Source organism: Pogoniulus pusillus, chromosome 17 (assembly GCF_015220805.1).
Source record: "Pogoniulus pusillus isolate bPogPus1 chromosome 17, bPogPus1.pri, whole genome shotgun sequence".
Lineage (NCBI taxonomy): Eukaryota > Metazoa > Chordata > Aves > Piciformes > Lybiidae > Pogoniulus > Pogoniulus pusillus.
Window position 1 is genome coordinate 12,273,380 of NC_087280.1, and position 26,339 is coordinate 12,299,718.

The 26,339-nt window shown below is 37.8% G+C and overlaps 1 protein-coding gene across 1 annotated transcript in view; it reads right to left on the reverse strand.

Annotated features, from left to right (window-relative positions):
* Window positions 1-605: 605 nt before the first annotated feature.
* SECISBP2L (SECIS binding protein 2 like) overlaps window positions 606-26,339 on the reverse strand; it is a 31,398-nt gene continuing 5,664 nt past the window's right edge. Inside the window, exons 2-18 of the mRNA XM_064157664.1 lie at window positions 21,715-21,893; window positions 19,887-20,211; window positions 19,245-19,380; window positions 18,617-18,846; window positions 18,507-18,531; window positions 17,526-17,641; window positions 15,642-15,773; window positions 15,048-15,131; window positions 14,125-14,292; window positions 13,861-14,002; window positions 11,581-11,750; window positions 9,760-9,892; window positions 8,679-8,841; window positions 7,772-7,992; window positions 7,085-7,239; window positions 6,085-6,304; window positions 606-5,161 (exon numbers count right to left, since the gene is read on the reverse strand). Of these exons, the coding sequence (XP_064013734.1) occupies window positions 4,488-5,161; window positions 6,085-6,304; window positions 7,085-7,239; window positions 7,772-7,992; window positions 8,679-8,841; window positions 9,760-9,892; window positions 11,581-11,750; window positions 13,861-14,002; window positions 14,125-14,292; window positions 15,048-15,131; window positions 15,642-15,773; window positions 17,526-17,641; window positions 18,507-18,531; window positions 18,617-18,846; window positions 19,245-19,380; window positions 19,887-20,211; window positions 21,715-21,893 (3,273 nt within the window). The 3' untranslated portion in view covers window positions 606-4,487. The remainder of the gene's footprint in view (window positions 5,162-6,084; window positions 6,305-7,084; window positions 7,240-7,771; window positions 7,993-8,678; window positions 8,842-9,759; window positions 9,893-11,580; window positions 11,751-13,860; window positions 14,003-14,124; window positions 14,293-15,047; window positions 15,132-15,641; window positions 15,774-17,525; window positions 17,642-18,506; window positions 18,532-18,616; window positions 18,847-19,244; window positions 19,381-19,886; window positions 20,212-21,714; window positions 21,894-26,339) is intronic.

Here is a 26,339-nt window from a genome sequence, read left to right on the forward strand (position 1 = left end):
AAGGGTAAGCAGTTACCAGTGAGTCACTGGAGAACAGAGGACAACATGCTGAGACTTCCGTGTTACTTTCCAAAGGCAATTTCATGCATCAGCTTATAAATAATGGAAAGTCATCTTAAAGTCTCATTAGTAACATTTGAGAAACCCTAATTTTTGGAGACGCATGTAGTCATTCTTACTTACTCATTTGTTTTTAAGTACAATTTCCTCCTCAATATTCTGGACCTAGTTCAGTCTCACAGACTCTGAAGAATGGTAGGTTTTCCTCAGTAATGTTTTTCTGGTCATCAGATGGTGCATGGCAGCAGACCTGGACTCCAGAATGTGAGCCCTCCACTAATCTTGGTTTTCACTTCAGCCTATCTCCCAGTGACTCTTCGGTCTAGGTGGTCAGAGGTGGGGCTCAGCTCCCTGCACTGGCTGTCATCCCTGAGCTGGGGCCGGGGCATCAGCAGCCAGAGGCCAGGAGCCACCACATGGCTTCTCCACCCTGTGGCCAACTAAGGTGTGACACAGATCTCTTCCATCTCCTGTGATGCCAGGGTGGCATTTGCAAAGAAAGAATAAAAGTATTTGTGAACAAACACATAAATGTAATAAAGCTGTAAATGTCTACAATCATTTTTATTAGTTATGGAAGAACCCCCACTAGTATTTACATAGTGCAAAAAAGCTGTTATTACTCCAAAAAGTACGACAGACAGAACAATTATCCTTCATACAGCAAAAAAAGAAATGGAACAAACCCCTTCATATTGTATTTCATTGTAATTTTTCTACTGTTTCAACCTAAATATTACTATAAATGTTAAGACATTAAAGATTAAACAGCTTTCCTATTAGAATCTATTTTAAAGTAAAATATCTGAACTATTCATGGACATTTAGAGGGTGGGCTGTGCCAACTGGTTTTCTACTTTCAGTGTTACCATCTGTTGGTGAGGAAGTTTCAAGTTAGACGTTCTGACATTCTCTTGTGTGGGGCAGGGTGGGCAGAAACCCTAACATTACCGGTTTCTATGGCTTGCTTCTGCTGGTTTTTGTTCCCTTAACAAATCATCACATCTAATTGTTAAATGGCTAACATGGAATTCGACTCAATAGCTCCATTAGTTGGCACAACTTCACAGGAAATACTTAATGACAGTTTCAGCAAACAGCAGCTTCTCAAACAATAACACTTTTAAACACACGTATCTGAAGTAACAGTATTTAAAGTTTGTGTTAAAGAACTGGACAGAATCACACTGTGTAAGCTCCCACCCACCCAAATGAGCATGAAGACACCCCTTATCTTTACCAGAAGAACACCAACAAGTGCATTACTGAACATTTTCTATAATGAACTTTTAAAACACAGGTCAATACCCTCTGTCATGGTTTAGCTCCAATCCTAAAACTACCTGCACACAACTGAAGCAGAAAAACACACCACTGATACAAGCCAGTGGAACTAATGCTCTTTAGTGTGTGCTAGCAGGATAAGGTCCTTCACCTCAGCCAGACATTGTTACTTGGTCCAACTACGGACAAAAGTTCTCCAGAATTTTTCCCTTTTATGTTATTTGTAATTATTTTTTATTATTATTTTGACAAAGTATTTATATAAATAGGTTGTATACACAGCCACCTCTATCAGTTTTACAGAACCCTATCCCTACCACAGATACATTATTTTTGACTTTACCAGATAAATTAAGTGGTGAAATCATTTCTATAAAGAAGGTCTTAAGAAAAAGTAGTTTTCCAAATAATCATTTTCACAACAAAAATATCTATACACCTATTAACTACAGAAACACCTTTTCCTGGGGACAGTAGCAACCTGTATAACAAACTGCATACTTTTACACTGAAATAGAAATTCAGCTACTTCCAAAAAAAGGACAAAATCACGGTACTGGAAAACAGTTTTATGCTTCCTTTTTTAAATTCTGGTGATAACAGAATCAAAATTACCACAGTGAGATACTCTCCTCAAGTGCTTCAAGTGGCAAGGAACTTCCCTAATTTCAGATGCAAATGGATCACTCCCAAAGGAACTGCAATTTCTTTCTCACAGTTATTGCTCATTCCCAGCTTGCCGAAGAGGAAACGCTAAAAACAGTTTCCTTTACTTAGCCTCAGTTTGCTCCTGAAAGGGTGATCTGCCACATTTTAAAAAGAGACTAGTTCCTTACTTGCTGGCAAATTGAGAGATATTAGAAGTGCTATATCACCTTCAAGAACTCTATTAAACCTGTAGCAAAACTGCAGTTAAATACTGGGCTGAATATTACAAGACCTCTTTGATATAAATGTCAGAAAACTTTAAAATGACAGTCCAAGTTCAGAAAAGACGTATAAAAAGATGCGCCTTTGATGTTAATACTTCAAGATCAAAAGTTATTTGAATCACTGGCACTGAAAAAGCAAAATAAAAAGTTACAAACACCTTTGTTTTTGATGTTCTGGTCAAGTTCTGCCCTCAGTGTATACATGGATCTCAGCTGCTTACACATCCAAGGGCAAGTTTTGCTCATCAGCAGTTCAAACACCTATCATTTCCTAAAGCAAAAGCTCTTTCAAAACATACAGGCAGTAGAAATCTGCCATATGTACAAGAAAAGGTTTAACATTCAGGAGGCATCATTCTTTAGTCTTTGTTTTCCTACAAAATGCCTGTTCTAACATCTACAAAGATTACATTAAGGAACTAAGCACGTGACAGAACAGCCAGGTGTCCCAGCAGCTCTCTATACTGCTTATCTACATAGCATTTGCTATGCTTGTACCTAGCAGAGCATTATTTACATAGTACACACAGCTTCTAGTATTCTTATCAGCATCCAAAACACCCAGGGGTAGATGATTTCTAAACCTGGTGTTGTCTTTTCCCAGTGCAACTTAAAATGCCAGCTTCCCTAGTAAGTACTATAAGCCTTGGTCCTGTATTAATAGGCGTGGACTAAATACCCAAGTTACTGATTTCTTGTGACTTTCAGCCTTCCCAGAAGGTTTTTAGGCATTTTGATAAAGTGATGAGGAAAAGTGAAGTGGAATTAAAAGAAACATCCATCTGCTACAAAAGTGTTATTCATGTGAGTTACTCTTTGGCTGCTCTTGTGATGAAACTCCTGTTGCTGGCAGTTTCAGTACATCCCTTGCCAATATATGGCAAAGACAGAAAGACTCCTTAGACACATCAGGTTTAGACACGTGCTCCATCTTCAGTTTTAAATCAGTTTATCATTGGTTAGTGGATTTCACTTCAATAGTCAGAATGAAACATGGAACAATCCTCTAGCAACATGTATGTTTCAGGGAGGGAGTATTTCTTTTTCTTCTGCCTCTGAACTACTGAAATACCTCCCCATACTCTAGGCATTTCCTCTTTACTTGGAGTAACTACCTTTTCTATTCCAGAGGTCAGCTTCTAAAGCTGCTACAACTATGAGAACAAAGAGAGGTCATATTTTGAGCAAGAACTGTCAAGATATAGCTTGAACTCAACACAAAGGTGGCCAGGATCAAAAGCATGCAGATGAACATGTAGATGCCCTGAGCCACCATTGAATTCACACTTGCTGTTCAAGGATATTCTTGGAATTTTTTTGCAATGTTACATAGATGACAATATGCAAAACAGCATTCCTGAGGTAAGTGACAGGAGAAAGAGCAAATCATCAGTTTACTAGAAGCCCTGGATAGGGATTATGGTTAATGAATCATGTAGTGTGGTTTGGCAGACAGCAACTGGAGAGCATGAGGAGTTTTTGTTTCCCGTTCCCTCCTCCACCCCCCCTTGTAAAAAAAACAAAACCCAAAACAAACCACCAAACCTCAAAAAGGTTAATTGTATCACTCTGGTTTGACGTTTTTCTGGAATCAAAACTGTTATAGCTTATTGTAACCATCTCAACTATCAGCAGCTTTTTAATGATGCATTTGCTGAGACCAACTAAGAAGCGCAAGAATCACACAGATTCCTCTAGCATTTACTTTTCATTAAGACTGCAAATGGGTTTCTCCAGCTTTTCTTTAAAGAGACCCAAAATATTACTTTTATCTCCAGACAGAACTAGAAAATTGTGACCAAATATGCTGATGTGTCTGACAACACTGTAACACCAACATGAAGTGCTGGTAATTTGTCAGTCTTAATGTAAATGATGTGTTTGAAAATGAGCTCAATAGTCACATCCCAAAAGAATTTTGCTTAAAGCTGGTCAGTTACAAGATGTTTCCTTTTTCAAAAGATCAAATGAATACTTACTACTACGATTTTCCACAGTTTCTACTCTGGGCAATAGGAAGTGACTGAAAAGCTAGTTTTTAAATCAACAAAGTAACAGACAGCTACAAAAACATTGTTGTGAATTAAATACACACATTAAATGTTTAACAGTGCAAAATGCTGAGATGAAACGTAGGAAATAAGGGCTGCAACCTTTGCAACAGTTAGTTTTAGTACAATTTCTAAAAAGTTCCTGAGTTTCTGCTTTTTCTCACGGCATGTAGATGGTGTCTGTGTGTTCTTTATTCACAGAACTGCAGATGGTGGGTTTATGTTGAGTGTTGCTTGCGTGCTTATCGTTTGTCCATTCCTCACCATCAGTGGCTGGATCGCCTTGCTCAGAAGTCTCTACTTCTTCCTCTTCACTTTGTTCGGCATTGTCTTCTTCAGCACCACTAAGGGTCTTCCCAAGCTGAAGGGTCTCCATAGTTCTCTGGGTCTCTGAAACCCAAGACTCAATTCTGCTATTAAGCTGAACCTCTACAGAAATTGGTTCGTGGGCATAATCCTCATCATCGTCATCCTCATCCTCCTCCTCCTCTTCTAACATTCCTGGTACAAGAGTACTGGTGGTACTGGTCATGGAGGAATTCAGAAGATCTCGGCAGCTGCCATCCAGTGACCCTGTTTCTGTACTCTGCTGTGAGGCCCACTCCAGATTGTCATCTGGTTTCACCTCATCTTTGTCACCTGGTGTGGATTTTCCATGATTTGTTGCTGAGGTAGTGCCAGTTGTAGCCAGAGGTGGCTGTTTATTAACAGTGGCTTTTTCAATTTGACTACTGCCAGCTTTTTCTGGTACTGCAGTCTTACCCGAGGATTCTCTCTCATTTTCAGAGGTTTCTAACCCATCAGATGTTTCCACCATATTTCTCCAGTTTGTTTCTACAAATGTCAAAAGAAGTTTAAGTAGGAAATATTAATTCTTTCCATACGAAAATATTTCTTCTGAACATTTGAGAATTGTTTAAATAGCAACAGGAGTGAGTAATTTTAATATTCTGTGCTTGCTAGAAAATTTTTACTTTGAAAAATGAAGGCAGATGGGAGAGATGAAGCTGTGAATAAACTTGGGCTTTTACAGTAGCCTAAATCAGACATTACAGAAAGTTTAAAGTTTGTGCATTTAGGTTCCTGCTTAAACTGTGGAAACAGCAAATGTACCAGGGAGTTCCAAAGTGATTACTCCCAAGAATAACCAGGAAGCAGAAGACTGCCTCCGTATTTTGAGAAGTCCTTAAAACAAGTGAAGCAAGTTTACAACATCACAAATTAACTAAAACCAGACAGTAACCTTTAATCCAGTAGGAGAATGGAAAAAAAGAGAAGTCTGACTTGAAGTAAGCGTTTTTCCTCTTTTGCCCCCTCTGTCATCTGGCCTTAAGCAAGCAGAAATAAATTTGGCTTTTGCTCATACTGGAATCATTCATTGCTGCCTCAAGTTTCAAAATTCTAAACCACATGCCTTATCTTCGGAGACCTCGATAAATTTGTTTCTACCTTCTGTCGTTAGTTCTTCCTCAGTTCTGTGTTTGCTATCAACTCAAAAAGTTCAATGAAATGGGAGAAGCTACCCCCACTGATGGGAGGTAATTAACTCCTCTGAAGATCAGAAATTAGTTTTGATACAATTTGGTGGGATAGAAAACAACTTACAAAGCTACCTGAAGACTAAGCAATGTTCTCTTATCTCTGAGAACTGTAGAATACTGCAAGTTAGGAAGAAACACTAGGTTTCACTACACTTTGCAATAATCAGCATTGGGAAAATTCCAGCTTCTGGTTAGGTAACTTTTAAACACACTTACCATATTCTTTCTCATTCACTTCAGATATGGGTTCAGAAATAACACTACAGAATGAGATAGCACTTGCTGCAGAGGGGTTACGAGAATGACCCATGTGATGGGGTGCCTTCTTGACATTCTTCAAGGCTTCTTCTGCCTGCTCCTGTTCCATTGCAGCAACCATATCTCTGTATGCTTTTCTGGCCTCTTCAGTAAGTGATACCAGCTTATTAAATAGGTCCTAAATGAAGGTAGTTTTTATAATCAGTACTACTTATTAAAAATTTTCACTTCAAGTTACTCCTTTTAGTTAAAAACACTCCACAGAGTGAGCCTTAAGCTTATTAAGACCAAGTATTTGCTTCCACACTAAAAGTTAATTCTTTTCTGCATTAAATAAAAAACATAACTTTGAGATGTCCTGGCTTCCAGATACTGTTTTTCTTACAATATTAAGGCCTGCAGAGAATTTTAGATAGCAAATACAAATATCTGAGGGGTGGGTGTCAAGTGGATGGGGCCAATATCTTTTCAGTGGTGAGCAGCAACAGCTACAAACTGGAACATAAAAGGTTTCACCTCAACATGAGGATAAACTTCTCTACAGTGAGGGTGACAGAGCACTGGAACAGGCTGCCCAGAGAGGCTATGGAGTCTCCTTCTCTGGAGGCTTTCAAAACCCACCTGGATGCGTTCTTGTGCGAACTACCCTAGGAGATCCTGCCTTGACAGGGGAGTTGGACTTGATGATCTCTGGAAGTCCTTTCCAACCTCTAAAGTTCTATGAGATTCTGTGATACAAGTCTATTCAAAAGCTACAGTGATGTTGCTAGAGTGTTTTGACATAGTTCTCTCAGTTCTGTGAATACTGAATTGAAAAAAGCTTCATAAACCCCAAGATCAGGTCAGGGCTTAGTGCACATTAGCTAAGTGAGCTCTATGAGCTGTAACGTAAACCAGCTCTTAACTACAAGGCACGTAACTGTTTACTTAGGCAATTTAAGGGAATGGAATTACTCACCTCAGCACCCGAGTAATTGAAGATACCCACGACGCTAACAGGAACCAGCTTGTTCACACAGCGGCCAAGAGCTTTACGGCCAAGCGCAAAGACAAAAGGAATTTCCTGTTCCCGTGCCATGGCTATTACGTTATAGAGAGCCTCATCTAGTCCACCTTGAAGAAAGCAATTTTGAATAGGTATCTTCTCAGTTAAAGTCATAGTACAGTGCAGTGCAAAACTATCCCATTTGAAATGTAATTAGCCAGTAAAACTTCCATACACACAATCATCCCCAGCTACTATGCCTGACAGAACAGCAAGTGACACATTTCATTTAACAGTACAGATTAAGGCAATGTTCTGTGTTCTCTATTAGTCCTGCACAAAAACTAAACCAAAGTTTTTCACAAAGCCTTTCTGGAGCAGAGTTTTGCTCTTCTCTTATCCCAGAAAGCCTTTGTTTACATTTCTGCTTGTGGCAAAATGTGTTGGTTGGCCAACTAACAAATACATCCCTTGTGAATAAGATTGCTCTAGAGCAGATTAGAAGAGGCTCAATGTGGAGCGGCAGTTACCCTTCCCATTTGGGAACTGACTGTGGAAATGTTACATCATGCATAGCAACTAAAAGAAGTCCTGACCTTGCTAACCCGCACAAGAAAACAGTGAACAGCCCAAGTGCACCACTTGTTCTATCATTTATACCTTTTGACTGGATTTTCTCACAGTTGGGAGATATGATGACACACTTGATCTTGTTTAGTTTCATATGCTTAGTAACCTCACGCAACCCCATAACGAGCCTTCTCCTTGCTTTAGCTCTCATGGGATCCTTCTGATAAATCCGTTCCTGGAAGCTGACAAGCTCTTGCAATAGGAGAGTTACACACTCATCTATCTCTTTACTTAGAACTTGGTTACAGTATCTGTCAATTAAAACAAAACATTAAAGTATTGGCAGTAACACATAACCAACACTACTTCAGAGTCTATTCTTTTACCAGAGAAAAATAATTCTGCTTCCCTAGAAGTTATTGAAGTTACTAAAACAATTTCTAAGACTGTATACTTTAAGTGAAAAATAAATTTTGAAAACATTTATATTTCCAGTAACATACCTCACTTCCACAAGTCAAAGAGACTACTAAAAAACACAAAATAAATATTCCAATAGGTGCCACAAGCAACTATTATTTTCCTTAATGTGGTACACTATAATGACATTAATAAGAACACCTAGTAATGTATTAAGGAAGTGGCTATTACAGTATTTTCAGCATTCATAAGTACTCCTACCTTTCCATCCAAACTGTGTGCAGCACTCATTTAAAATCCATTTTTGTAGAGTACTTCTACCTAGGTTATTTCTTGCAGTGACCAAAGAAAAGTCCAAAGCACATGTGTCTGCCCACACATACACACACGTGTTTGTACCCACGCAGCAACCCACATTTGGCAAAAAGCCCAAACAAAACCAAGCAACTTGCAGAAGCAGCTACTGAGGAAAAGGGAGCTCATTTGTTAAACTCCTCCTGCATCCACTAATCCCATCAAACACTTAAAGGGGATTTAAGTAGAAGCCTTGAATTTGTATCAATAATGCAGAACTTACTCTCTAAATCTCTTGCTGTGAATTTTTGTTATGGCAGAAGATGCCATTGGACTGCCTATTCCAGAACTAGCAGGTGAACCTTGTGACACTGGGGTCATGCAGTATGGAGAATTCTGACTTGCTGGTGAAAGTGAAGTATCACTAGGCATACTCAATCCAGTTTCTGAAAGACAATTTTGAAACATTATAAATACCTTTTTACATTAAAGAAGCAGAATCAGACTTGTTATGTATCATTTCCTTGTTTTTTCCAAGCTTAGCTCAGAAAACACTAAACAGTTTTTATCTCTGGAGGGGTATTTGAGGGGCAAAACACAACAAGCATACACCCCACACTCAGTATAGGTTGGGGAAATAATCAAATTTGAATATTCATCAAAAAGTATACTTAGTTTGGGCAGAGCAAATAGGAGTGGAAAACACAGCTAACTGCTACAACGTTCAATATTTAACTAACTTCTTATTCCTAGAATATTTAAGAGTGTTGCACTTCAGTCAAGTGAAGTCAGTCACATAAAAAAAAAATTCTCTGATGTAGTCCATCTGGAATTGTGATTAAGACACTTCCTTTCTTCCCACCTCCCCACCCGAAACACAAAGACACTGAAAACTTTTTGGAGTTTCCCAGTGGCTACAAATCAACAGTCCAGACACTGCAACTGACTGTTTATCAAACTGGAAAAACTTATTTGCAGTTTGCAACTTCTGTCTGGAACATTTTCAGAACAGTCATCTTCAAAAAGCACTACGATCAATCCGGCATGGGTTGACAACATGTCACATTTTGTCTGCTAATGAAAAATGCTGTCAGCTCTGGCCTATGTTTGGAACATCCACTCATGAGAAAATTAAAAAGCTGTATGGAGATTATGTACTTAGAACCCATACTACTTGAGCCTTCCACAACTGATGGACAGACAAGATGGTTCAGAAGAAAGTTCTCATTTGCAGTATTTTGTAATGATAAAGAAGTTAAAAGATAACATCAATAAACTGTGCTGCACAAAGAGGAAGATAAAATATTAAAGCAAGCAAGTCAGTACAAACTGAAGAAGGAGAAAGGAATAGACAAGATACCTACCCTCTTGAGAGGCCAGCTCCTGAGACTGATCAGCAGTCAAATTTATATGGACCTCCTTCTGTTCTTCGGATCCCAAAAGGCCGTGATCAGCAGATAAACGGCCTTTCTTCTCTTCTCTCTCTTTCAAAATAATCTGGGAACAGAACCAACAGCTATCAGCATCTGAAAGTTATCAGATACTTAGAAAAATGTCCATTTGATTGAAATAACAAAGCAAGTTTAACCAAGTTGTTTTGAATCTCCCTACTCATGCTAGGATAGGTATCTCTGAACTCATTTCAAGCTCCTCTCTGATCACAAAGCATTTTGTTCCAGTGTTTTACAGATAGTATACTCAACACTCACACTTCTACATAAACAGAGCTTTCAAAAGCTGAAGTATTCAACTTTGATAGTTAAAGTACTATCATGGCCTCTTTATAATACATAACATTATTTCCTCGTTTTTTAAAGGATGACAAACATCTTACGTAAGAATACTAATCATTCTTCTGAGGCATCACAACTATGGAATTATGTCTATAAAGCTCAAAGGTAAGCACCCATGGATAGATTGGTATCACTGTGGTGAGTAAGAACAAAGTCATTGACAATAAAGAGTTTAGAAAACTTCTCTGAACTGTGGAGTTGTGAATTCCTCTAACTCAAGTAGGTAAACCAGAAAATGAGACTCCTGGCAAAGAAAAAAAACACCCACCCAACCAACACAAACCAGGCAGCTTACAGATACTGTAACCAGTATCAGTGTGTAGCCAGCTGCACCAGATTTTAAGTCATGCGGTGCATGAGTACAGGTAATATGCAAAGTTCTTGTTTTAAGAGGGCTTTCACATCATCTTTTTTAGGGCTTTAAAAAATTACCTTCTGATATTCATACCTACTGCATTTCCTCTGTATAAATTAATCTTGGGTGCATATAGTCACATACAATCAATTATGCCTAAATGGTAGTTTTACTTCAAGTTCTATAGCAATCTCTAAACAGCAAGCTGTAAAATATTAAGTTGGCATACGACATTGCACTGCACACTAGGATTCATCAACATTGAAAACTATCCAAGTTTTCCAAAGAAGGGTGTGTCCAGCAGGTCTAGGGAGGCTCTCCTTCCCCTCTACTCTGCCCTGGTAAAGCCACATTTGGAATACTGTGCCCAGATCCAGACTCCCTAATTCAAGGGAGACAGCGACCTGCTGGAGAGAATCCAACAGAGAGATACAAAGACAATCATGGGACTTGAATGTCTCTCCTACGAAGAAAGACAGAGATCTCGGGCTGTTTAGTCTTAAGAAAAAAGGCTGAGAGGGGATCTCACCAAGGTCTACAAATATCTGACAGCTGAGTGTAAAGATTAAGGTTCCCAGTGATAGGACAAGGAACAACAAGTACAAGCTTCAACACAGGAGGTTCCACCTCAACATGAGGAGATGCTTCTTCACTACAAGAGTGATAGAGCACTAGAACAGGCTGCCCAGAAAGGATGCAGGGTCTCCTTCTCTGAAAAGCAGGAGAAATTGGATTCCCTCTCTGGAGGTCCCTTCCAACCCCTAACATTCTGTGATTCTAGCGTTTATACTTAAATATATCAATAGAGGTTGCAAGAATGTATTTCTATTTCCTTCAACTCATTACAGGCGCATAGAAGTTATGTTACATGCCTAGATTCAAAGGACAGGGAATCAATGCAACAGGAACTAGAGCCAGAATCTCTTGACTTGCACACTCTCACTCCATACCTACAGTTGCTAGCCTTAAGTTAAAAACCACCAGTTTTCAGTTCTGAAGTATGAGTATGGGTCCAACTCCAGGGTTGACATGTTTACCTTTTTAAGTGCTGTAGGGCGTTTCAGTTTTGCAATCTCTCTTTCTTTTCCTCGTTTCACTTTTGGGGCAGTTGAATCCAAAGGATTAAGGCAACCCATAGACGGCTGTCCCTTTGTTAAGGACTTTCTGTTGGCAGATTCTTTGGTATGAAAGGGAGCAGCACTGCCAACTGAGTACAAGATAGATATTAGTTTCACCAAAAGACAAGTCAGCTTTATTTCAATGCTATTTTCAGAAATTCCACTAATGAATTCTCAAAGTACATTTTCCTTCCTTGGAAAAAAATAAAACAACAGCTCCTAATGACAGGAAAAATCACGTCATCAGATATTGTTGCTTCCAGATGGTTATAAGCTTTCTTCAACTTAGCTTCATGTTTTAGGAAAGGAATTACTTTAATACTGGTAAGGCATGTCTCTCAAATGACTACAAGTAGCTTTATTAGTAAAATGCTAATAGTACGGTAACTTGCAAATATTTACCCAAACATTTTTGGTTGTCAAAGACTTGATTAATTGACAGGACAAAACAAATGAGAAAGTGCAACATGTAGTTAAGTATCATCTGCAAAAAGGAATAATGCAGTCTCCAATGGAAATAGCAACTATTCTTTGCTGAGCTGTGTTTGATATGACCTCGGCAACTTGAATTAATGTTTGAACACAGCTGAAACTCAAAGCAGGTAAATGAAACACCACAGAAGCAGCAAAGTGGTAACTATGTGCATAACGATGGGCTCTAGGCTACATCCTACTGCTCAGGAATGAGATTCATGTCTTGTAATAGATAACTACAAGAATGTCAGTTCTGTATTTAGCAGCAAGGATTAAAAAAAGTTGATTTAATGTTAACTGTTGATAAAGAAAGAACAACAACAAAAAAAAAGAGTTAAGCCACTGGACACATTCATGATGGTACTAAATATTGTGTGCATACCTGACCTTATTTTCAAAAAGATAGAGCAGAACCACACAAAGGCACAGAGAAAGTGATACAGATTATTGGAAATGACATGCTTCCACAGTGGAATAACTAACTAGACTAGAACTCTTCTTCAGACCAGAAAGGATGACAGATCTCTGAATGTCATAGAGGAGGAGAGAAGAAAATGATTGCTCATTCTTTTGCAATATAAAAGTGATGAAAGCTAATAAAATACTGAGTAAGGAAAAAAAAAAAACAAAAAAACTCACTGAACTCCTGACCCCATCCTAAAAACACACAGTAGAAGGAAAAAGTGAAGTGATTGTGCCCCTGTTAGTTAACACTGGTGAGGCTACACCTCAAATACTGTGTTCAGTTTTAGGCTCCTCACTACAAGAAAGGCATTGAGTTACTAGACCATGTCCAGAGAAGGGTAAAGCTGGTGAAGGGTCTAGAAAATGAGTCTTATGAGGAGCAGCTGAGGCAAGTGGAAGTGTTTATCCTGGAGAAAAGGAGATGGAGAGGAGACTATTACTTTCCACAAGTCTGTGAAAAGAGGTTATACCAAGGGAGTCAGTCTCTTTTCCCAAGCAGCTAGTGATAGGACAAGAGGAAACAGCCTCAATACAGGCTAAGGGCAGTTTAGATTGGGTATTATGACAAAATTAAGTCAAAGTGTTAAGTATTTGAACAGCCTGCCCAGCAGAATGGTAGAGTCACCATCTCTGGCAGCGTTCATAAAACACATAGACATGGCACTTCAGGGTAAGGTTTGGTGGGTGTAATGGTGTTGGGTTGACTGTTGGACTGAACAATCTTACAGATCTTTTCCAACCTTACTGAGTCTATGAATCTGTAAGAGCTTCTCCACACAAAGTTGTAAGGTTAGAATTCAATGCCATTGGACCTTACAGGCAGTAAAAACATGATGGAAGTTATGGATAGTTTATGTAATAAACTTAAGTATGAGAAAGCCTTGGGCCAGGAAATCCCAAAACTATCAATAGAAGCAGGAAGAATATCTTGAAGAGTATCCCACTGCATTACAGTTGCAGATAACCTCTCCAAGCTTCCTCTAAAGATTTCTGTAAAATCTGTAGTAGGTTTGGTTTGACCTAGTGCAGCTCTTTGATCTCAAATTCTACATGGACTTTCATTACTTTGTACTACAACTTGAAGGAAAATAGCACAGGTGAATTTTTCAAGAAATGCATTTAGAAACTATTCCCAGGTTATCATGTTTGCATTCAAAAATTAAAACTTGGCAGAAAGAAAGCATATTTTAAATGCTCAGATCAATCACATTCATATTGCCACAAAATACATTCAGCAATAATCAAGCAGATTAGAAATACCTGTGTATGAGAGAGGCCTGGTGTTGGTGATCTGACGAGCTTTCATTGCTTGCTGCTGCTTTTCAAGAGCTGCCAGCATGTCACCCAAATCTAACTGAACAGGGGTCTTGCTCTTCTTCCCAGCTGCTTTTGACAGAGCCTCCTGTAACATCAACACCACACGCTGATAAATGCAAAGAATGGTTTGCAGGAAAAAAAGATTCTTGCCATTATAAAGAGGAGCAACACCTCTTTACTGGGGGTGTGGGGAGTTGTGCTACACACTTGAAGTTTTTTCTGTTCCATGCTTATCTCTGAATACTCTTGAGCTGTTGCAAGTGCTGCTGCCAGGGCCTTCTTCTTCTGACTTTTCGCACGCTTTGGTACAGAGGTTGTAATGGGAATGGGAGTTTGGACTATATTGATTGGAGAATTCTCTGGTAAGTCATCCAACTAGGATTTTAAACAAAGTGCAAAAACACCCCCACAATTAAAGACCTCTTCCTCAAAACCACAAGACCTGTGCCACCCCAGAAACCAAATGAACCATTATTTCCATCAGTGTGACACTCCAATTAAGTACAGCTACATGACACAATATATCAGTACAACTAGAAAAAAAAATATGTATCTTATTTTTGTAGGCAAAACCAATTTTATTTATTGCCAATTATGCTTTCAGAAGGTTTTCCAGTCTGATTACTACATAAAGGAATGTTTTTATCCCCCATGAAGATATCAGATAAGGCTTTATTTCCCGGGAAGCAGTCAGATTAACTAATGCCATAAATACATGAAATCAGTTTTCATCTCAAAAGTCCTGTTTCATCTATTGTTCACCCAAAAATTATCATGGAACTCCAAAAACACACAAAGCTCATGAGAGACCATCAGTAAGACAGAAGTTGGGAGTTGGACTTGGTCCTCAGAATTCTTATCTGGGATATCCCATGATTCTAAGTGTCTGTGTTAACGTATTTTACAGTGACACTTGCTAACGACCTCACAGCAGTCTTTGTTAAGATGGGTTCTCTGTACCATTTAACTGGCATTTCTCTAGCATCCAAAACTAGCAATATAAATACCCTAAGAACATCACAATTACCACAAAGTATTGCGGCAGAGATTCATTAAAAAAAGGAGCCTGACCAAGCAGTCTCAGGACAGCTCAAATTACAAATGCTTTGCAAAATGAAATAACTACTTACTACTTTGGGTGAAATCTTTTGCTGGATGTTTTTATTTTTGCTACTGCTGTTGTCACTATTTAGCTCTGGAAATTCTTCTTCATCCTAAACAACATACAAATTAAGATTGAACAGAATGAAACCAGAAGTCACAAGAAAAGCACCAACTGAAACAGCCAAAGCTAAAACAATGCACTGAATTCTGAAGTCCTACAAAAGCTAGAAGGGCTTAGAAGTGACACAAATAGAAAACAAAGAGAAATTAACAAAGCCTTCCCTTATCCAAATAACCTTTTTCAACAAAAGAACAATTTATTAACGTTTTATACTAATGAAATCCAGTTAGAAATAGGGAGGAGAAGGGATAAAGCAAAGAACACAGTAATTTATCTGCAAGCAAACGGAGACAGTTACTGGAAAGTTCTTAATTTGTCAGTCATGGATAGTTCTAAATTCTTACTTTCCACAACACAACTGAAATCATATAATAAAGTTCATGCATTATACTGTACACTTCTGGAGTCATGTGGTTTTTCAGCTTAACCTTGTTGAGTATATTGCTTATGCCAACACCTTGAATGACTACACAGAAACAACGTTATCATACAACACTACCTCAAAATACAGAGGCTCAGGACTCTGCTCTGTTCTGCTCGACTGACTTGTAGTCAAAGGTTTTTCATGTCGTTTCTGCAAAGTCTGTCTTCTTTCTGAAGAAGTGCTGTGGTCTCTGCACCTGAAACTGGACTGAAGAGTACAAATGTGATTGGCACTTCGCAACTTCCATTTTTCAAGAAGAGTGCATGCTCATGTAAGGCATTCTCATGTCTGCTTACTGGCAACCAGGAAAATACAGCTTTCACAGAATTGGATTTAATGAACTCTATTTTGGTGTTTTGTGCTGGTGGGGGGGCTGGTTGGTTGCAGGGCATTTTGGTTTTGTTTGTTTTTTTGTTGTTCTAAAAATCTGCACAAATGTATTCTACAGATCATTCCCCCTCAAAGCCAAATACAGTGTCTCTACATATTCATCCTTAAATTTCTAATTTAAAAAATAGGATCTTTGTGGCCAAACAAGAGAACAAGAGTTGCTGGTGATTATATAACTGACACAAACCCTCAGGAACTATCTGTAACCATGATCAAAGAACTTTCTCCCACTATGTAATTTTCTGCAAGCAATTACTGCAATTATTTCAATGTGTTTTATGACAATGCACAGGCACAGAGCTCTACCAGAGACCTCAGTATACTGATACAAACGCTACGGGAATTGTTGGTATAAACCCATATGCAAGATTGGCTGGCTGAAAGCAAAGCACAATTTGAATCTCTCACACTAATGCATTTCTCAAGACAATTTTTTGCAGACCTCGTACAAATTTAGTTTCAAAGGGAAATAGTTTCTAGGACATTTCTGCCTTGAGGAACAGTGAATTTGGCTAGGAAAACCTCATTTAAAACTCCTTGTGCCAGCTTTGTTTCAAAATCTCTAAAATAATTGCCAAATTTAGTCGGAACTATGAAAGGAAATTTGGTTCTTCTTATTCTCCCAATGTCATAAACCAAAAATAGTGGCTTCTAAAAGCCTCCTACTTGACTCAGAACTGCTACATCACCAGATACAAGGATCAGCAAGCTTATACACATATAAATCCATAGATATCAAAACGAGAAGACTCAAGACAAATTAACAATTCCATTTAAATAACTGAACAGGGCAAGCTAGCTCATCTGTGCATGCATGTATGTCTAAGATAAAGCTTCCACTTCAAGCTCAGCTGTTCTTGTCTACAACAACTAAGTCAAAGCAAAACCCATGTTAAAGCAAAAGACTGATGTTAGCCTCCCTTTGCCTGCTCTGCACCCTAATCTGCAACAAAATTAGTAGGAAGGCCACCTTCTCCCCACATACTAATTGCAGAAATCCTCTTCTGCTTGAATAAAGTTTTACAGAACCTGTAAGACCTAGCACAAACCAAAATTAATTCTTTTATTAATTACAAAATATAGAAGTAGGGTATGCTTTATAAAGAGCGTTTCAAGGATAACAGGAGTGGGAACAGAGGACTCCAGTTCTTCACCACATCAGAGCCTAGAAAGTTTGGCATTATTTTCCTTCTAAAGTGGAAGTGGGTCAAAAATTGAATTAACTTTTCTACACCCATACCATCCTCATTTTACCAGTTCCTACATATACCTACAAAGAACATTAGGTAAAGAACAGCCTATAGGCAGACTGCCAGAAGCATGAATTTATATGCATAGATACATATGCACACATACTTTTATGTATATACATGTATGAGAAATAGTGCTAGCTCAAGAAACATACAAGGCAGAAATATAATGTAAACCGACTTCTAGATTATGTTTCTACACTTCACATTCATTGTTTGAAATATTCATTAAATGATAAATTTTAATCAATTTGAGTTCCTTATTTGCATATATTGCAAGAAACAGGATACTTAAATTTTAGAACCATTAACAACACACCTGTGAACTATTTCTTTGTTCAGCTTGTCTTCCACCTCTAGAAAATGTCTGAGTTTTTTCAATCCAAGGTTTTTTTTGAGTTGCCTGAGAATTAACATTAGTCCAATTTACACCAGCTGAAAAAGAAGTGCCATATATGAGAAAATTAATTAGCAGAACAAAATGTGTCATAATGATACCCATGCCACCATAACCAGAAACACTATTTCGATAGAAATAAAGTTCTCTGAGAAAGCCTGATTATTCTCCTCTGACATTTACTTCTGCAGCTATTTCTAGATACTAGAAGAACTGCCTTTATGCAAGTGTCAGATGACAGACACATAAATTGCCAATAACCAGAAAAGCAGTCAAAAGAAATCTCTGGTTCACAGGTAATAGCCATTAGTGGCATCCATTACTACAAGACTAATGAACATATTTGTTCATGTTACAGCACTCCTTTAAAGCTTCTAAAAGTATCAGCACTTCTGCTATAGAGGATGAGAACTGCTTGGCTCTATTGCTACCTAGGTACAAGCTCAGTCAAATGGGTAAGGAAGCTTGAGAACAAAATGTAACAGTCACAGCCTTGTCTGAATGCTTCCACTGAAGTGCTGGATTTTTTCATCCTTTCAAGAAAGGCAGCTGTTAATAGGGCCAGTCTGGAAAAAGCTCTGAGCAGCCTGGTTTAGTAGGAGGTGTTTCTGCCCACGGCAAGTGGGTTGGAACTAGATGATCTTCAAAAGGTCCCTTCTGACTTCAGCCATTTCACAGCTCTACGAAATCTTTAGTGGTAACTACTCATACACTTGTTCATTCAACAAGTAACAGGGATCTTGATAGAGATGGTGGAAATCACAGCAAAGATATCTTCACAAGTATCTGATCAGTAACATGCTGCAAGTAGATCAAGAGATAGTTGCTAGCAATATGTAAAGCAAAAATAAAGAAGTGGTCCAGCCAAAATTATAACAGCTCACCAATTAAGATAATGCTTACTTGTATTTATTGATGGGTCTGCAACCTGAAAAGGAAAAAGCATTTTTTAGTTATTTTTAGTAGCCGTTAGGGTACAAATATAGCTAACTTATTCATTTATATTTACATACATTAATTGCACAGGAATCTGTATTTCTTGAAGCCATAGCTGCAGCCTGGTTATTGCCATGCTTAGGACTACAGTAGCCACTGTCACTGTCAATGTCTGCTTCACTTGCACCCTGTTCACTAGATGACTCTGCAGCAGGGTGAGAAGTTCTTCTGCGTCTGCCTTTTGATTTCCAAAGCAATGCAGAAGAGCTCTCAGAAAGTGACTTATTAGCTATATCTGAAGGAAAATCTGCAAGAACACACACAAAATCGTACAAGAATTATTAAAAGACACAAAAAAAGGGGACATCATAAAAACAATTTAAAAGCCAAGACACCTGTGCACATGACAACAATATCCTTTATTAAAACTAAAACCAGCAATGAATTTAAACAAATTGACTAGGTACAACTATTAATAATAATAGTCAACTCCTTCAAGTGTGGCAGGAGTACCAAATCATTGCAATGTTACAATGTGACATGTTGAGTAGGTCTCTCCAACCACCAACGTCCTTGCTTCATTATATTTTTGATCTGCAAAGACTTCTCTTAGATCTACGAACCCATGTTTCACCTTTTTTCAGGAAGTACACTAAATAGTATGTAATTCTAGTTGCTTTGTATACCCAGAACGCAACAAATTACCTGTTTGCTGTGATGCATCAACCAACAAAACAATCTTTGATCTATTTTCAGGACCTGATGAACTGGTCTCCTTTTGAGTGGCAACATTTTTCACTGGAGGACGTTTATTTTTTATGTGCGTCTGTAACTGCTGTTGCTGTTTTAAAAGATCAGCCACACATACATGTTAAGTTAAATGAGGTGACTTCATAGTTGTAATCAAAGCAATTAAAATTTCTAATGCTCTCCGCAGAAGTCATATGTTTAATGAGGTTAAGGGAAATATTAATAAAAGTATTTATTAACCTCTTTGCAGCACTTTTTATGAACTGTTTGAAATAATGTGGAAGTATCAAAAAAGTAAAGAAATCACAGGTATAATTCTTCTGTTCTCTAATAAAATAATATGAAGTTCAGACCAAACTAGCAGAGAGGCAGATGAAAGGAGTTTCACAAGTTATAATTGCAGGTTTTAGAAACTCCTGAAACATTTACCACAAAATATCATAGTAGATAGTTCTGCTACAATCTGAGCAGGCCCTTTTCTGACCACCTCTTCTGGCATTGATACTACTGACATACATATTCTAGCTCAAATGAGATGCATGCTTCCCATGCAAAGATGTTTTCTTTATACAGTTCTTCCACTAAAAACAGACTTACTTTTTGTACGACTGGACCTCTGTTACTGCTCCTGCTTCGCTGACTGGACAATGGAAAGACCTGGCCTGATGGGCTGGGACGCTCAGTGCATTCTGTAGTAACTGTATTTACAGCATTTGCTGTTTGAAAGGGTGCAGAATAGGGAGTAGGGAAAGGATGATAGAAACCCATGACCTGAGCACATGGTGCTGGCATCAACTGATAGTATGCATATTCTGTAGAAACAGGTGGCTGTGCAGATATTATAGGATAAGCAAGGTATGGTCCTGCAGGATTTGGGTTGGGCTGCTGCCATCTGATGTCATTGTTGTACAATGGAAACTGTCTGTGAAAATCGAAAGCAGAGATAAATGTTCAGTAAGCTGCTTTTCCCTCAAGAAAATGTACCTTTCTACTAAGCCCTTAAAAACAGCACACCAACCAACCAAATAACTACAACTCATTTGTCTAATGAACTCCCAGCTTTTAATAGTTGAATTTACATTTAATAGGACTGTTTAGAGATGCCAGTTGAATATAATGTGAGTTTATGAATCATTTAAGTGCACAATAAATATCTCTGTTAATTTTGCATTTGTATAAACTTACATTTCTAGTGTTAAACACAAATAAAATATATGCATTTCCTTTGACAAGTATCATAGAGTCAACCAGGTTGAAGATACCTCCAGGATCATCCAGTCCAACCTATCACCCAGCCCTATTCAATCAACTAGTGCACTAAGAGCCTCATCCAGTCTTTTCCTGAAGACCTCCAGGGAGAGCAACTCCACTACCTCCCTGGGCAGCCTGTTTCAATGGCAAGTACTTCAGATCCATTATAATTTAATCATTTCAGAGAACATATAACCTAAGTGGACATAACCTTACAGAAGGTAAGTTAGCAGATAGATGGAACCGTGACCTTCATCAGCTAACTCATGGCCAAAATTCTCATCAAACTGCAAACATGAAATTTGGCATTTACAACCTCACTACAGAAACCAGGAGTGAGAAATCTTCTTGTGTTTATTTGGGTTACAGCACACTACAAGAACTCCTTGGAAACTATTAACCCAACTCTCTTCAAACCCCCAAAAGACCTGGAGACCATCTACATGGAAAATGAGGAGGTACAAACATTAGAGAAACAATAGAAGTAAGTATTCAGGATAATTTGAAATAGTCAAAACAGACAGTGTCTAAAGGATTTTGTTCTTACCTATTCAAGTTCAGCAGCTCTAAAGTCCTGACCTAAGCAAACACTGGGCATATTTTTCAGAAATAAACAGCAATAATCATTTATGCCTTAAATTAAAATAAAAAACCTTAACATTGAAGCTGTGCATTCAGTGAACACCACATTTGGGCTAGAACAAAGAATTCCTAAACTCAATGCATTGTAACACCTTATGCAAAAGTAACTGGATAGAGCAACACTCAGTACAAGCGTCAGCCGCACAGAGTTTTGCAATAGGAGAATTCAAGCTGGACACCTGGAGCCTTGCTTCAGTATCAGAGATTCACACACAGAGCCCTTGACTGCTCTGGATAATGCAAAAGCACAGCAGGTGACCTTATAAAGGATTTGTACCAGACCTCTACAGTCAGGGAAAGAAAAGTAGCAAACACTATGAATAGAGAAATGCAGAGGGGAAGGAAGGAAATAGGTTAAAAAAAGGAGTCTGGTAAGAAAGAAAGTTCATCCTCACCCACAAAGGGTCAGAAGACTAAAGAGTGAACAAAATAAATGCACAGCCAACAGTCACTGAAACCTTTCAAGTTCACCAACAGTTTAGACTCATTTAAAGTTAGATCATCTTCCATGAACACCACAACCACTTATTACCTATTGGATTGGTTCTCCTGCACAAATGGATAGCAAGTGATCAGGTAGCTTGGGATAGGAGTTGGTTCCATGCCATTAATTCCTCCACTGTCATTAGGAAGCGCCATTGGGATCATTAGTGTTTCTGGACCCTTCTTCTGAGGAATAAATGGTTCTACTTCAGCTGACAGCTTGACATTCTTAAGAAAGAAAAGAGACAATGTCTTCATTAGATACAATCCCAAATTGTTTCAGAAAAATAAGACTCATAAAGCTGCATGGTAACTACAACAAGTAGCAGGCAAATGGATGAGTCTTGGGAAACAGTTGGCAAGTGCTTGTTACATCCTCTCAGTCAACATAGGGTATAATGCATATCATCAACATGTAGCATTTGTATTAACCTTTACATTTGCAAAGTGCAATACAAACACTAATTAATTTTGAAGGAACTGAAATTTGGCTCTTGCAGATAATATACTAGTCTAAGCACAGAAAGAAATCAAATTAGCACAGCTAATTTGGAGCACAGCTGTGTAGGCTTCCATAAGTGAAACTACCATATGGAAGATGTAGTAATGCCTGGTCTACTCTACAAAATTGAATATGTTCCTAGACAATTATAAATGAACTGCTATATCACAGAACCACCACACACATAGCATCTACACAATTTTAAAGTATTGGGTATGGTTAAATTTTGTCATGAAGGTGGCATTAAAGACTGTTTACAAATAAGTTTTAAATTGTGCTTTCAGAGAAAAGTATCTCCTCTGATCCTGCAGATATCCTTAAAACTTGGTAAAGTGTTTTTACCCACGTTTTTGGACATGAACAGAATAGCTGGATCTTAAACAAGTGCTGTACTCTGTTGTGAAGCTGAAGTACCCTTAAATTCTATATTCCATTATGTCACACTCAGGCAAATCCCTTTTTTTGTACAAAGACATCAGCTTAGTTATACTTGTCTCATGTTAATATCTTACAGAACACCAGCCTCTAAGAAATTCTCTGTAAAGCAGACAAAGATTATAGAAGATTTTCCTGCCGTTTGTCTAAGAACAAATTCTAAAGCCAACACACAACTTGTAAAAGTATGTGCTTATGTTCCACAAAAATGAGAGTCTGAAGGTTTGATGTGATAAGGACTGACATATGTACTTGCCACTACCTGTCAAATGTCTATATGATCAATTATCAATGGGAGCTGTGAACGTATTGTGGCAAATAGTCCATGTCCTTCCTATGTCAAACCCACAAAGCATCCAGTGACAGTCTCACCATCCAATACCAAATACATAAACTTAGATGAAAAAAAATAAAATGAGGACTTTTAAAATAAGATCCTATATTTACTTTGCAGCATGGGGGCAGAGGACACAGGAGAGGCAAGTCTGAAATGTTTTGCAAATACAGTTGTTCCCACTAGTAAAAAAAAAAGCAAGCTACTTTCACTGAATGAGTAGGCACTACATGTATCAGACTAAACAATAAAAAACAAGGTCAGGACCCACTCACACAGATTACTAGATCTTTGTTTAGTTAATATGACTTACATGCAAGAAAACTTAATTACTGAGCAAAAAATAGAATCAACTAAATTACTAAGACAAGTTAAACTGTACTGAAGTTGCAAATCAATTGGTATTTAAGTACTTTGCAGCCAGGTAATCTTAGAAAGAGGAGAAAAACTGAGACACAGGAAAGCTAGGGAACTTGTACCATGTACTTTATTCACCATTAAAACATAACTGAGTGACTGATACATTATTTTTTCATAATACAGAAGTATTTTCAATACATACTACTTATGATTTTAGTATTATTTTCTAAACTGGCAGGGAACTCTAAACTCGAAGTTCAGCTCAGCACATCCTTTTCAACTCCTAATAAAACATTCAAAGTAACTAACTACAAAGACAGACATTCTATAACTGCTATTTGGATGACCTGTACAAGTGGAACCAAACTTTCCCTACAAAAAGTCTTATTATATATAAAGCATCTGCCTGTTTATTCTTTTAGCCTTCCATTGTCAAATTTGCTCATACCTCTTTTGTGAGATTTTATGCTGTATTAGCTCAAATTTAAACTGTTAGCTGTTTCCGTAAACACAAGTTCACCAAATAATTTCTATTTAGACATCACTCATTTTTTCCCCAAGTACTGTGCACCTCACTGAAAATGAACTTTATAAACACAGGAGGAAGCTTTCTGAGCAAAACACTCAGAAATGTGTGGTATGCCTGCATGTATTAACTTGAGATCAAAGTAACATCCTTCACAAATTTGATAGTCGGCCATTCTGCAAATAACATTGACCAGGACCAAAGTAATTGAACTGTGAGTCCAAGAAGATGATTCAAAACAGGAGGGGACAAAAAGAAAGAATTGTGGAGTCCATGATTATTTTCAACCATATCTTGAGAAACTTCTGTGTCTCTGGACTTTCCAAAGTGTGTGACTACCACCAAAACAAGTCCCTGTTTTGATAAACTTGCTTAGTAGGAATATCTGTCATTTACAGACAAAACTGTCATATGAAAAATCATAAGTTTGAGCAGTAATTGTAAGTGGAAAACAAAACATTAAAAAAAAAAGGATAAAAGTGGAACTAGCAAGGGAAAAAGTATTAGTAAGTGATGATACACTAACCTTGTCAAAGTGGTTATTAAAGACTGCTCTGAAATGCTTATGGCTGTAAGTACCAACACACAAGTACCACTACCTGCTGTACAACTAGGTCTGCAGTACATTGAAAGCATTTCTTGACCAGGCAGTGAATAAGCAGTCCTTCCTTTTATGCTAATTCCTTTTCGATGCCTGAAAGTTTAAGAGGAAAAGCTGTGACGCTGCTGCAGCAGCATCAAACTTGTGCAACATAAATCCAGCACCCTGACCTAGCCAGAGCTTCAACAGCTACCTCAGGCACATCTGTCAACCACCAGCTGACCCACCCACTATCTGCAAAACAGAGACGTTCTCCTCAGGCAGCACCATGAGGATAAACACCATTTATTGAAAAAAATGAAATCAAGTGCTTATGTACAGTGATCATATAATAACAAAAAAATTGACACTAAGATCCCTCCTGGAAAACCAGCTTTTTTCATGCTGTTTCAAGAGTGCCAGGCAAAAATATCTGTTTAAGAATAGAATCAGTTGTGGGCCAGCCTACTAAACTGCGCAGCATAAACGTTAAAAGGAACACAACAAAGCTCTCATCCATAGATTTTTTAACAGTAAGATTAGGAAGAGTGCTTTACAAACATACTATTACTAACAAAGCACCAAAAACTTCCAAACAACTATCCCTAACCTGATGGTCACTATCTCCCAGCAACATGCAAAATTAACTTTAGCCAAGACACTAATTATAAACCACTGATGCCGTCTCAGAAACAGTCAAAATATTTTATTTCTGATTCATGTTGAGACAAGATTCCTTCTTTTAAAGATCTTTCCTGTCTGTCTGGCTGCTCTTATCCCTCTATTATTTTAGCAGACCAATAGGGAAACAAAAAAGAATACTTGATGGCAAGTCACTTCCATAATGCTCTCATTATAATTATTTGTATTTTGTAGTGTACCATCATTCATTATTGCTATTATTATAGATCAGTCTTTCAAGTCAAGTATGGAAAAAAAAGGGGATATGCAACAGATCAAAGCAGAAGCTGAATGACTCGCATCAGCAAGGCTGCCATAGCAAAGTATTCGTCAATTCACAAGGATAATCTCTACCCTACTTTTCCATCCAAGTGTTCTGGATAAAGTTTGGGTTTTTTTTTTCATTCTATCCAGTGAAAACATTATATATATATATATATATATATATATATATATATATATATATATATTAGTGTTTGGGGTTGTTTTTAGTCATTTATTTTAAAACAAATAAACAAGCAACACAGTGCTACTATATAATTTGACCAGTTTAGGAAAGTTTAATTTTAATTAATCTCTCAGTATTTCTAGGAGATGCCCAAGCTAGAAGGACAACTTTAATGTTCCCTTTCCTGTTGTCCAGTCTCTTAGACAGGTAGCAATTAACTATTACTATGAAGGAGGAATTGGCTGATAGTTAATTATCACTTTCTGTACAGCTCATAACATAATTAGTTTACCCATAGTGGTAAAATAAAGACACAGCACATCCTGTAATCATGAACGCATATGGGTGTATTTGAAAGTTAATTTCCTTTTTCGCCTACAGAACTTTGATAATGGCTGTTATTTAAAGGAATTAAAACTGCATTTCAGAAATCTTTAACATGCATTATACCTCAATCAACACTGTCATGCAATGTTTAATCTGTACCTACAGGTTTGTGGAGGCTTTATTAATGCTTCAAAGAAGCTTGTTTCAGCAAAAAATTTAGAAACCTCTGTCTCTAAACATTGCATTTTGTTCTGTAGACACTACAAAAACATATCTGTCTTACGAGAACAGCAACTGAAAACTTTAAAATCTTAAAGCAGGTGTTTCAAAATCATTCCACAAGCACAATACAAGCAATCCTTAGCACAACTAATACATTTCATTAGACAACAAGACCACGTTTGCACTCAAGAATAGAAAACAGAAAGCCAGTTCAAGCATATTAACAACTAAAACTAATATTCAACATATTGCTTTCTTA